This window comes from Balaenoptera borealis (assembly GCF_965194805.1).
Source record: "Balaenoptera borealis genome assembly, chromosome: 16".
Classification (NCBI taxonomy): domain Eukaryota; kingdom Metazoa; phylum Chordata; class Mammalia; order Artiodactyla; family Balaenopteridae; genus Balaenoptera; species Balaenoptera borealis.
Genome location: NC_138872.1, coordinates 56546530 through 56560054, shown reverse-complemented (window position 1 = coordinate 56560054; position 13525 = coordinate 56546530). Strand labels below are relative to the sequence as shown.

The 13525-nt window shown below is 43.5% G+C and overlaps 1 protein-coding gene across 46 annotated transcripts in view; it reads right to left on the bottom strand.

The window, feature by feature from the left end:
• Nucleotides 1–2730: 2730 nt before the first annotated feature.
• RBFOX1 (RNA binding fox-1 homolog 1) overlaps nt 2731–13525 on the bottom strand; it is a 2204510-nt gene continuing 2193715 nt past the window's right edge. For 18 of the 46 annotated variants that reach the window (XM_082362250.1, XM_082362251.1, XM_082362252.1 and 15 more), the window contains 2 exons: nt 7018–7093; nt 2731–5472 (listed from right to left, as the gene is read on the bottom strand). In XM_082362250.1, coding sequence (XP_082218376.1) covers nt 5350–5472; nt 7018–7093 — 199 coding nt within the window. In that variant the 3' untranslated portion in view covers nt 2731–5349. Of the gene's footprint in view, nt 5473–6406; nt 6649–7017; nt 7094–13525 lie in introns of those variants that run through there. The other 28 variants (XM_082362284.1, XM_082362245.1, XM_082362283.1 and 25 more) reach the window with 12 other exon arrangements.

Genomic DNA, 13525 nt, shown 5'->3' with positions numbered 1-13525 from the left:
GGTGCCCCGGGGACAGCTGCTCCTGGTCACCCCCCAAGTCTCTATTCCTTAGGACTGCAAAAAAGCAATGAGAAACCCTGGCCTTTGGTCCAATATCAAGCATCAGGTTAAGCGATTGTACAGTGAGAATTTCATATCCCTCAGAGAATACTGCACCTTGTGAATTTAAATACAAATTTCCTAAGTATGTAATATATAGTGTATAACATATAACACCATACATGCACACACATGTGCATCACCATACATGCACACACGTATCATCCAGCAATGAATAAAAAACAGAACAAAAAAAACCACCTTCGTTTTCCAACAAAAATGATTGTTTTATCTCTTCCCTAGAGAGACTATTTTTTTAGTCCTAATTCTTGACTTTGTGAAAAAATAATCACAGGTTGTCATGAGAAAGGGTAAGAATATGCATGGATATATGCACGTGTAGGTCTGTGCTTGTGTATACGTACACTCGTGCACACACATGATTGGCTCTGCCGATGTTACAGGGGTCAGATCTGGAGGGAGAACCGGCCATGAACACAATTAGGAAGTTCACTGAAGGATGGGACCTCCAATACTCAACCCTGGGAGCCCTGGAAGCAGATGGGGCCCAGGAATCTGCTTTTTCAACCAGCTTATCAAGTGTTTCTGAGAGAGAGCTTCTCTGGATGGTACAGTGGAGGGACATGATCACAGCAGGAAAGGGCTTTTGCTTGTGTGTGCATGAGTGCATGAGCACAAGCACGTGTGCATGGGAAAGCGACGTGCTTACTGGAGCTCTGTTTGCAGGAAAAGTAGCTCCGTGCCAGGAAGTAGCAACAGCCTTTGGGTACCAGCCTAAAGAATCCAGGTTGTCGGGATGTTGAGTGGGAAAATGGGACTTAGAATGGTCTAAGCTAATGGAGTCAGATTTGTAATGCATATATATTTTTTTAACATGGAGAAGGTTTTCCTGTTTAATTAATTAAAATACGGTTCTAAGAAAAAAAATTCCAGATGAGATGAGGCTCTGACTACCGCCCAGGCATTGTCCACAAAACAAATAAATAAGTACCGGCCTCTGTTTATACACAAAGCCTGTGCATCGCACGTAGTGGGCATCACCTCATGACCTTCCCCTGGCCCGTTAGCTCACCTCTGCCCACAATCCAGGTGGAGGAGACGGGTGGGTGTCAAGCACTGGCGTCCACTGGTCGAGTCTTGTAAGAAACCGTTTCACTTCTGCCATCCATTTTTTATTTTCTTTACACTTGACGTGAAATATATGTGCTTCTCTCCATTTTAGAGAAGAACCTGATTTGGGAGATTCACCTCTACTTATATCCTCCTATTTGGACAGGGCAGGGACTCAGCTGTAAGCCAGCATTTTAGGAGATGGCCATCATCTCCTCACCATGTGCCAGGATAAAGCTGGGGACTTCTTTTTTTGAAATTAATACAGGCTCACATATTTCGCAAGGAGAGTATTAGAAGCCCAAGTTCACCATCACCACCACCAACATCATCAATAATGAGAGAGAATTTTTGGAAAAAGACGCAAGCTTCCAGGCCAACAGTCACTAGACATGACTTTAGGCAGATCATAGGACCTATCCTTATTGTCTTCATTTATACAATCAGGGTAATACTGTCCTCAAGGATCCATGGGCATAGAGCAGTGGAAGTTGACTTAACTTGTACAGTCCCACGTATAAGGAGTTTACAGAGAAGGGACCACTGAATATACTTGAAATGCTATAATGAATGCTCTGAAGACAAATGCGTTGTGGAGAAAAAAAATTCAGCCTTTGGCTCTTAGAGCAAGACTTCTTCTTCTAAAATTGAATGCTGTTATTTCCCATTGGGCCAGGAGAACAGGGACCCGTTTTGGAATGTTGGACCTGCCCCTTGCTTGCCGTGTGGTTTACATAAATTAACCTCTTTGGTCTCAGTGTCCTCACCTGTAAATAATGAGCTTACGATTTACGAAGGACCACTGTAAGCCCTTCCCATATACGGTCTTATTCCACATCACAGTAGTAAAGGGTAGCTGGTCTTCCCATCCCTAATTATGGATGAGGAGACTGGGGCACAGAGCTTTGGTTTAACCCACCCTTGATTGCAGCCGGCAAGGGACCGAATCAGGATTCAAACTCACAACACCTGCTTCCAGAGCCCATATTTAAAAAATCTTTATGTGTATTACTAACTTGATAGCAGTATTATGATAAGTAAATAAGATAGGATTAAGATATTATTTTAAGATAACTAAATGGGGTAGATAATCCAACCCTGGTGGGAGCATTAAATGACTAAATGAAATAAGGAACACAAGATTCTTGGTCTTAGCCCTCAATACATGTAAACTCTACCACTTATTATGATTGTTTTTTCATCTTCTTCCTACAAGTCTCCCTAATTGTTGTACTAGTAACTAAAAGTTGTACAAATAACTTAATAGACGTTAGTAGGTGTTTCATTTGAAATGTACAGTTGTTTTTGTTGTTGTTGTTGCTTTGTTTTAAACCAAAGAAGACTGATATTTCCATGCCAGGAAACAGCTAAGCTTAGTTCCGTTTCTTTCTTAAACATCCGTGGTTGGTTCCACCGACTTCTTTGGAAAGATACATGAGGAAGGGGAGCCCTCTGACCCATGCCCCCTGGTGGGCACAAGGGCAGCCCCGTGTGGGCGTGATGATTCCACTCCCCCAGAAAACACACAGAAGCCAAAGGACTCAGAACACGACTCACGTGGACCTTTTCAGACTAAGCTTTTATTTTTTGATATTACAAACCAGTTTTCTTTATTCACAAACCACTGTAAGTGATATAAACACTAATTTCTAAAGACAGATATACACATTTTCTGGGTTTGCAGATTGCGTGAGGTGTGGGTTAAGTCACTATATGCCACACATGATAGTAATCTTTTTTTTCCATAATTCATAATAGCAATAGTTATTTAGATAAATGAAAACATTCCAAATAAATACCGTTTAAAAAAATCCAAAATGTCTGTTTACATCTCTGACATACAGTTTAAAATGACTTATTGGCCTCTTGGAGGAGTGCCCGACAAAAGATTCTGTAACATCAGTTGGCACCCAGGCGGCTCTAAATGATTTTATTAAAACTACATACAATCATGGGGGAAAGTACAGCTCAGCGATGAAAATCAAAACTGCAAATTAATTTTACTTGAACCAACACAGTAAGAATTCTATGTTTGTGATTCCAAATACAATGCAAATTCTGGATTTTGAAATCTGAGGCAAATGGGAGACATCGCTTGATTCTCCCGAACACTCTGTTCCTTCTACCTTGTTCCCCTTTGGGGTCGGATGCGGTAGCATTTTAGTACATCGTTTCCCTTAAAAACATCAATCAGGCACCCATTGTCATGACACCGTCTTCCAGGTAGGGGGATGAGAAGGTCTCAGGGATGCTCTAAAACACCCTCACGCGCCACCCCCCCCCCCCCAAATCAATCTGGTGAAAAGAACATTTTTTTCTACTTTTGGCCGCTAAGCAGTTTTTTCCCCCGTTTCTCTCTTTTTGCAAGATCACGGTGATCTGTCTTAGACAGCGAAGCTACAGAAACTCGGTTTTCAAATCTCGTGAAACTTTATTTAATATCCAACCGATCTTACTGCATGCACATAGGATGACAAGAGAAAAGCTGGATCACAAATACTTTTTTTTTTTTTTTAAAGTTTTGTTTGGTTTTGTCTTAAAGCAGAGTTGTTACAGCAGTTTGGCAGGTTCACAGCGGTGAGTTGATAGCTTTACTAAAGTGCATGCCATAGGGCCTGCACCGCACACATGGAAATTTTACCTATGGCAGCAAAACTACTGGGGACGACTTGCTGCAGGATTTTTTTTTTTTTATTTAAATACAAAAACAGGAAGGTCTGTGACAGATACCCCAACTTAGATTAACTTTGTAAACAGGACAACATGGAAAGACTTCAAACAGAAGAAGTATACAGACAAACTGCAATTTTTCGGCTGTGTCATTCTGGCCCTGCTTCAGAGGTGGGGGGACTTTGTTCTTTGGGGGATGTTGAGGGTGGACCTACTTTTTTGCTTCCTTCTGACAAGTGTCCTGGGCCTTGGAGACAAAAAAAAAAAACAAACTAAAGATACTGATTTGAGCGAATCCTTGGGGACCAGGAAAAATGGGAGGGCGGGCTCTCACGGACTGAAAAATTGCAGGTTGCTTACACGACACGGTCATGTTTCAAAAAGTACCAAGCGGATGAAAATACCATGATTATCTCTACCCAATGACTGCAATACTTGTAAAATGCTTCTATAAATCCGAATATGATTATCGTGTAATTCCATAAAAATTATACGTCTGTCTGTAACAGTTGTTCTACGAGGCTAAAACTAAAGCTTCATAAGACTGTTTCTAGAACTTAACAACGCCACTGCACAGATGTAAATTTTATACATTGTTTTTCACTGGTACAAAGAATTTAAGTTTTTATTACTTTCTCTTTTTTGGAAAAAAAGAAAAAAATAGAAACAGTGCTTTTTATCACCTTTTTATTAATGTTATTTTTTTCCCTCCCATAATATAAAAGTCAGCAATGATATCAATAATTTATTATACTGGAAGAAATATAAAAAGAATGCTTGTGGATGGCCTAACTACCAGTCTTTTGCCTAAATAACTAGCGGCTGGTTACGAAGCTGAATACCGCCGGGTGGAATGGTTTAAAGGGTGGGTTTGCACAGCTGCATTCAGCTCGGATGCACAAGTGTTATTAGAAGCATCCCCTCAACAACGTAACCTTTGGCTTGAACTGACAACGAGTGACTTAGAACCGTTGATATATGGTTGTTGGTGCAGTGTGGGTCGTTTAGATTCATCAGTTTTTTTTTTTTTTTTTTCTTTCAGCCAAACCCCAGTCCCAACCCCCTAGGTGCCGCCCACCCTTCCCCTTTCATAAAATAAAATAATGCAGATGCAGAAGAACATGACTCCTGTAGTCACTTACACGCTTCCCAAACATCTGATAACCCCAGTAGCTTAATATTCAGCATATATAATTCATGTACATGAGATAGCACTCTGGATATGGCCCTACACCAGTTTTTAGTCATAGCTAGCATCTCTCTAGGTCAACCACAAAAACTCCTACAGCCAGCAACCAAACTACGGAACCTTCAGAAATGAAAGACCCACAATATTAAAATACACAGAACAAAATATCTGAGGTATAAGATAAAAAATGTACTTTTTTTCCTCTTTTTATTTTATTTTTTTTAGATGCTAAAATGATGCACTACTGCATGTATTGCAATACCCAGGCCTCGGAAAGCTTCCTTTCTCCCCACATTGGAAGGTTTTTATGGTTTTGTCATTTAGTATGGAGCAAAACGGTTGTATCCCCCTCGGTATATACTAGCCTGCAATGAAGAAAGAACGAGACCCACATCATCAGCATGGCTCCTAGTCTTGGCATCAGTCAAGGGTGCAAAAGCATTCTGAAACAAAGCAATTTAAGGGGTGTGTTTTTTACATTTTCCTTTTGTAACACATGGATCATCAAAAAAGACTAATGTGAAAAATAGACACTCAGAAACAACCAAGATGGAGGCACCCCCTACCCATCCCAGGTCACTCTTAGAGAACTGAAGATAGATAGGGCCAATCCTGACCTCCCTCAATAGCTCCTTATAACAAAAAATCCCTGTAAAACCAAATTCCGTCGGCCAGCCCTGTGAGCTGAAAGGACTCGGGTACAAATGGACCACTGAAGGATTGGGGCTGTCTCATTTTGTTGGCTTGTTTGATTCATTAATGATGCTATGTTCCGTCGGGAAAAGCTCTATCTACACTCGAGAAGTCGAATGCAGATGACTTACTGAATGTAGTCATTCAACGCTCCTTTCCAACACATTCCCCAACTGGACTGGGTGTTGAAGGGAGCTGTTGAATGCAAAATCAGGATGAAAATGTAAATCAGCTTCTTACTTGACTTGGCTGAACCATCTGTATGGAAGTTGCTCTTGAGAGGGGAGTTGTGCAGATGAATTAACTTGATGTCACTGAACTTGTGCAAAATAATAGGTTTCCAAACCATGGCGGAATTTCTACGACCAAGCTCCAGGCAATTGTCTGGCCATGGCTTTAAGATGGCTTGGAGGTGGCACTGAACTATTTCCTTTTGCGAAAAGTTTTGGCGATTCAAATGAATGCCTATGGGGATTTATTTCTAGGAGAAGGACTGATATTCTCGATCCCAAGCAGAAAACTGCATGCCAAAAGCTTTGTAATGATTGCATACGCTCTCACGTGATGGGCACGTCTTACTGTACGTTTTAGTGCATAGAAGTTTGAACAAGTACAGGCAAATTCACCCCCCCCTCACCTCCCAGTGTTGCCCTCCCCCCCCCCGCCCCTCCCAAAACAAAAACCCAGACACCCCCCCCAAAAAACAAAAGACAACCCCCAAACTGATTCCTTCTAATTCCTTATGTACTAGGCACACACACAAAGTGTGCCCTTCTCTCTATTTTCTTTCCTGGGCGACTATGACTTTAAACATAAATTGTAATAGGGGAGGAGAGGCAGTCAGATTCTCAGCTGCCTGACAGCAGAGGCCTGGAAGTGTGCAGCTTAGCTCCTCTGAAGTCTGTGCTGGGGCTGGAACCTTGGGGCTATGTGAATGAGCAGCAAGGGAGGGAGAAAAAAAAAGAAAAAAAAAAGTTCTGCATTGACACTGCATTCTGTTAGTGATGGATTTAATTATCAAAATGACTAATTATTCCATTAAGGTAAGTGCTCGGCTAGGTGAGACTTGCAAAATGAGAAATATAATAACTTACATGCACTACATTGCCAAGAAATTAAGACATTTATCAAGTTTACCGGGAGGATTAATGTGGCATTTTAGCTGCTGTTAGCAGGAGACAAATTCAATTAAGGGAAAGTGAGAGGACGTCAACCGTCAACCCATCCTAAGGTCCCAGCTGTGGGGAGGGATGGGAGGCAGGAAGAAGTGAGGAAGAGGAGGAATTGGTACTCACCATGGCACCAACGCCGTAGGTGGGGGCTGGAGCAAGTGTGTGGTGGTAGGGGTCGGTAGCATAAACTCGTCCGTAACTGAAAGGAAGACAGAGGTGAAGATTAATCCATAATACGCAATTATGAAGTAATAATAACAACCATAAAACACAAAATACCAAGACAGTGTGGAGGGGCCCTATTCATCTTGAGAAATAAGAAACATATTCCAATCAGCCCTGTAACATGAGAAAAGTCCATCTTATACAACACATTCCTTTGTCCATTTAACACTGCTGGTGATAAAGGGGTGTGTGTGTGTGTTTCCTCTCTCTCGCACACCCCTTGCTACACTGCTCTCTCAGGTAGGTACCTCAAAGACGGAGGGAGGCAGAGGAAACAATTTGAAAGAGTGGTTTTAAGAAAGCCAGTAACCACAAAGGACAAGCTATAATCAAGAGAAATTGTCCTCTTCTCCTAATGGAGCTGTCACCAATCAAGCGAGACAGGGTGGATCAAAAAGAGTGAAGCGACTCAGTCTGTACACTTAGGGCCCAACATCTTAGAATGGGAAAGAACAAATGGATTCAAATAGATGCATCTTTGAAGGATCTGTGGGACCACCGCCCCACCACTCAAGAATTACAGCCTGATTTGATTTTGGTTCTCTCACCCCAGAACTTCTATCTCATCATCTATAGCCAGGTTCTGGCAAGGGACATGTTTCAGACAATGTATTTCTTGATGCCATTTCCTTATCTGAGTTTTTTTATTTTCCTCTCTCTCTCTCCCTACCATCCTCCTCCCTCCACTTCCCTGACTCCCAGCACAGGTTTTAGAATAAAAATATAGAAGGGATGGACGCCTAATGCATTGGATAGCTACAAAGTGTCTGGAACTGAACAGTGCAACAAATCAGAAATTAGGGTTCAGAGAAGTTGAGTCACTTGCTCAAGGTCACAGAGCTAGACAGAGTCAGAGCTGATCCTTGAATCTCTCAGGGCAACTATCACACCTTTTCCATGGTTCCAGGTACCCTTCCTTGAATGGCCTGCCAGAAATCTTCTTGGAGAGAGTTTGAACATTGCTGTTTTGGTAACGATCAAAGCTGAGATGCAGGCTAGGTTAGGTGAGGGTCCCTGGAAGCAGAACCCGAAATGGAGATTCTTCCGTACCTGGTTTGTTGAGGGGTGCTTTCAAGAGGAGAGAGTGGCAAGCAGGTCAGAGAAAGGGAAAACAGAGAAGCAAGGACGTATGTGGTCTGAGCCGGAGTTGAGCTTCTACCTGATCCTGACAGTTGCACCTCAGAGCTGATCCCATCTGGAGGCAAGTGGGTTGGTTTTTTAATGTTCATGTACGTTAAGCATTAGCTGTGGGCTTCCCAGAAGGGCAGAGAATAACTTCCTAGTTGAAGGGACTCTTTGGCAGAGGGTAAGGCTCTGCAGAAAGAGGCAACTGGGTGCCATTAGCGACCAACATTCACGGCGGCTGGGGGAGGGGTACACCAGCCACTAAACGGGGTAGATGTGGTTTATCAACAGCTGTCGAGTCTTGAACTTTCCTTTAAAGAATGAAGGAACAAGGCAGGAAGAAATCGTTTGTCTGTGCTATCAACCTTGGAGTCTAATTTGCATGGACTTTATTCTTTTCCTTCCTTATCTTTCCCCCACCTGTCTTCCAATCTTCTGTCTCATAGTTGACGGATAAGAATGTACTGGATGGATCTCACACCATGGAGCCTGGGAAGGTGGGAAGAAGCTGGGGGAAGAACCTTCTAACTCTCAGGCTCTGAGCTAGACTCCAGATGGAAAAAGAAATATGATTATACCGAGTTCTCATTGGACATGTCTTACTCCCAAGCCCTCCTTTTGCTTGTTTCAAAGGTCCCTGAGCTCAGATAATCTACATGAGTCTTTGTCCTGATCCTCAGAAGTAGTGACATGAATAGATGTTTCTTTTCTGAGATGACTCTCTCAGCGAAACTAACAAATAGTCAACCCCCTCTTGCTTTTCATTCCTCGGGACACCCTTCCTGCCTTTGACTCATCGAAAATGGCCTTTCATCAAAGATTCTCCCTGTCTCTGGGAGAAAAAACAGATGCACGTCCAAGGCAGGGTGTGTTAAAACAAGAATAATAATGACATTTTTGAAGAAAATCTTTTATTCGTGGAGGTCACTCATGAAACCCGGGCCTCTCTACCCATTATTAGAAGTAGATACTAATAGGGGGAAAAGAACATGATGGACAACTTTGGTGTTGATTTTCATTTCATGAGAAAATAAAGTCTGTCATGGGTCTGGAGGAAAAAACTGTTAACAGGATTATTTTTAATGTACTTTCATCTGGCAAAGCTGGTTGTAGGAACAGGCCGTAAACAGCAAAGGCAAACTAAAAATGCTCGGACGTTTACTAAGTGAAGCCACAGCACGGCGTTCCTTCAAAACAAGTGTGAAAATGCAAACTCAGAGCCATGATGATTAGTTTTGTAATTTGGGGACCGGTTTTACTGTGGCAAAACGTCTTCTTTTGGGGAGACAACAGATTGGCAGTCTGAATGTATTCCGTGACAACGCAGCCCCACTTCTCCTCTCGCATACTTTAACGGTCAATTCTTATCTATATATAACCCTGGGCCAAGTTTCAACCCCTGTGGAAAACCCAAGGTAACAGTTTGGCAGTGTTCCCTTCCCAGGCAGAAGAAAAATACGGCAGCACCGAGCTAGTCCTTGTAAATGAGGGAGCTCTTTTTTCTCCTCAGGGTGACCTCTACCTTCAGAATCCGATGGTTTTATTATGATTAATAAATTTCATTTCCACAGAGGAAAAGGGACCATGTCAGCTCAAACTGAAAGCAAGGAGGCTTCTTTTCAAATGCTAATTTCTAAACACGCCCTTGTGTGACACTACCGTTTAGACACAAGGTTATTAGGGAAGATGTGGACTTGAGCTCTCCTCTTCCAGCAGGTATGCCAGGCACGTCAGCGACCTCCTATCCTCAAAGCTGGCTCGGCACAGCCCAAAGGAAGAGTGGCAATTCCCAGGGACCTCAACGGGAAAGATAGCCAATGTCGTAAGACCGCCATGTTATGACTAACCCGCGCCTGTGGTCACCCTCCATACCCCCCATCCCTGGCCAAAGGGGACAATAGTGCACTCGGGTCATGATGCTCTCTGCGGCCTCACATCCCATCCGTCAGGAATTACGGATGAAATCTGCAACATGCCCACTTCACTCCACTCACACTACCATCACCCTGACATAAGCCACGGGTATTTCATCAGAACCAAATCAAAAACAGGCTTGAATCTTGTCTCCTTGGTCCTACTCTTGCTTCTTCAATCCACCAGCCATTTATATCTAAATCTATCTGTCTATCTATCTGTCTGTCCCTCTCTATCTATCTATCATCTATCTATCCATCCATCCGTCTATCTATCTGTCATCTATATCTATCTATCTTTCCATCTATCTAATATAAATCTATATAAATCTCATCATATCTAATTCCCTGGCTTAAAATCCTTCAATGGCTGTCCATCGATCCTAGAATGAAATCCAAACTTTCATGAGCTGCCCCTGCCCCGCTCTCAATCCTGTCTTGCTCCCCTCTACCCCTCGCTCACTGTGCTCCAGACACTCTGGCCTCATCAATAGTCCTGGGACGCGTGCATATTCGCTCTCTCCTTAGGACCTTGGCCCGTGCTCATCTTCCATCTGAACTGCGTCCTTTCTTCCTTTATGTCTCAGCTCAAACGTCAGCTCCCCAACGCTGCCTGCCTCCCTGATCGCTCTTTCTGAAACACGCTTTCCAACCCCATCCCCATCCTTCACGTGATGGAGCAAATCTCCATTCATTTTGTTTCCTTACTTCTCTACCTGATGATGTACCTGTCTCCCCTCTGGAATGCCAGCCCCTCGGGGGCTGGGGCCGAGTCTATTTTGTTCCCCCTTTTCTCCCCAGTGTCTAGCACAGCATTGGCCATGGGGCAGGTGAACAAGGGACCAAGCCAATGCCACGTGTTGAGTGGAGGCAGAAAGAGGGAGAAGTAAAGAGAGGAGAGAGGCCCCGGAAGCCCCCTGTATCCATCATAATGATTCTGTCAGTGGCAAAGATTCCTGCAGCTATGCTTTCTGAAGATTCTAGGGCAGCTGCTCCCAGAGAGAGTCAAAACCCTTCAAGACGCTCGCTCGGAAGAAAAGTTTCTTGAGACTCAAAATACACAGTGTGTCATTTCACATCACCCCTGAGAGTTCACAAAACAGAGGCCAAGTTGCCATAAACTTCATCAAAGGGAAAGAACAAACAAACAAAGGAATAAAAGAGAACTGCTTTGCTGGCTAGTTCACCGCAGCTTGCGGCCATCATGAACACTCATGTTTTTTTGACCTTAGAGACAAGTTAAAACCAGGAGGCCAGCCTGCCCTGCGGAGGACAAAGGCTTGGGGCCAGAAGATCCAGGTTCAAGTTCTGCCTTTGCACTGGCCTTGCTCAATGACGCAGGGAAATCTCTCTGAGCCTCATTTTCCTGGTTTGTAAAATGGTTTTGTTCTGTCCGAGCTCTGCCTAATTCACAGATAAAGTGCATGAAAGGAAACCAGATACATTTTAAAGCCATCTACAGATAGTGGAGATTATGATACAAGGGTTCTTATACAGAATTTCACAAGCTAACCTTTCACTCCTGCTCAGACTTCTAGTCTGCAGAGGCAACCGAAAGATCCTATTCTAATAGGATCATGTGTAGCTCTAGCAATCAACTCACAGATGCTTTTGGAGTCAAGATCTACCTCACTTATGAGTCACAGATGTAGTTGCAATTGCTATATTTGAACTTGAGGTTATGCTGGAGTCAAATGAATAAGTAAGCTGCCTGTTGAATGGGAAACATGAGCCCGTGTTTGTTAAAGTGCTTTGTCAACTCTACTGAGAAATGTAAATACTACTTATTATTAACATCTAAATCCGGCTGCAACTAGCTGGATGTGAAAGAAATATGATAGGGCCATGTTGGTACCCTACCCCAGGGTTTTAACAATCTAGTGATTTTCTTATAGGGACATCGGAAGAACACTGTAATTAACTTCACTCCATAGAGTTCACTCTATACATTTTAATTCAGAGTCTTATGCTCCTGGGACCTTTTATTCTTACTTTAGCATCACCTCCCCATGCCTCCTGTCCCACAGAGAGCTGGAGGGAATCCCTGTGAGGCAGAAAGATGAATAAAATCGGCTTAGTCCTCAGATGAGGTCCCCAGTGTGGCGTAGGTCTCCTAGACAGCCTCAGTGCAGCACGAAGGTGCCAAGGTTCGAGTCCCCACCGCAAGGAGAAACGCTACAGAGTACGCATTCAAAACAGGATACCTCACTAGAGATCAGAATGCACGCCCCCAGTCTCTGCAGTGCCACTGGGGCTACAGTGCCCTCCTAATAATATCTAAGACAGAGTCTGGAAGGTGTTTGGGAATTTCATCCATTCAAGTCACACGCCCCCAACACAGTGTACAAACAGGGTCCTACACCATGGCCCTATGGGTTTCACAGTCTGCTATTTGGAGAGTGATGGTTTAGCTAGGAAATGCTCCCCTTTCCTCTCCTGTGGTCACGACCGCAGCTGCTCATTTACTCTTAGTGAAGGCACTCACTAAGGAATATTCCTCTAGCACTACAGTAGCTTTCTCTGAGTCTAATCTAGGCAACGGCTTATATAACTGTAGACCACAGGGGGTGACCAGGCTTTAGTCGAAAAGCTTCCCAAGATATATTAGTCAGAGGGATGGAAACAGTCCCATAACTCAAAACCTCTAATAAAGACAGGGTAGAAATGGAAGAAATTCTCCAAGATGAACCACAGCGAGTTATCCCAACCCGAATCTGACATTTCTGAATTCTGCTGCTCACTTCCTTAGCTTGGATTTGAAATGATTATCTTCGTAAATCACTTTTTTCAGTCTCATGATTCTTTTCCTCAGAAGTAGGAGGGAAAGCCTCTTCTGGGCTCTTTGGCTTCTAGATGGGAAGCCACAGAGTTTGCTGTTGTACACGGATGGCTGTCCCGCATCTGAACTGTGTGGATATAAGTAGGCATATACATCCAAAAGCTGTAGAAGCTATGAGAAGCAGATCATATCCATGACAAATCAGATGGCACCATCCTTGCTATGCCTTCTCAATACAATTCACAACCTCTTCCTTTTATGAATGCAAACAGCACAGGTTTGAGGTAAGAACCCCGATTCTGGATTCATTGGAGCAGAGTACCAGCCTCTGTCTGGGAGTCGAGAAGACACAATAAGTCCTGCTTTTGGTTACACGGTTCCTCCACTCCAGAATGTCTCCTCCAACAAAAGACCCACGGCCACACTGTCTTTAATGCCAAGGCCAAGGCCACCCTCCTTTTAGAAAGTCTGTTTCACCTTCTGTGTGTCCCGACTACAGCTCTACCAAAAATCTCCCATCATGCTTTGAAATCAACATGACACCCCAGCTGCGGTTTAATCCCTGGGGGACCACAATGAACATCCTGTG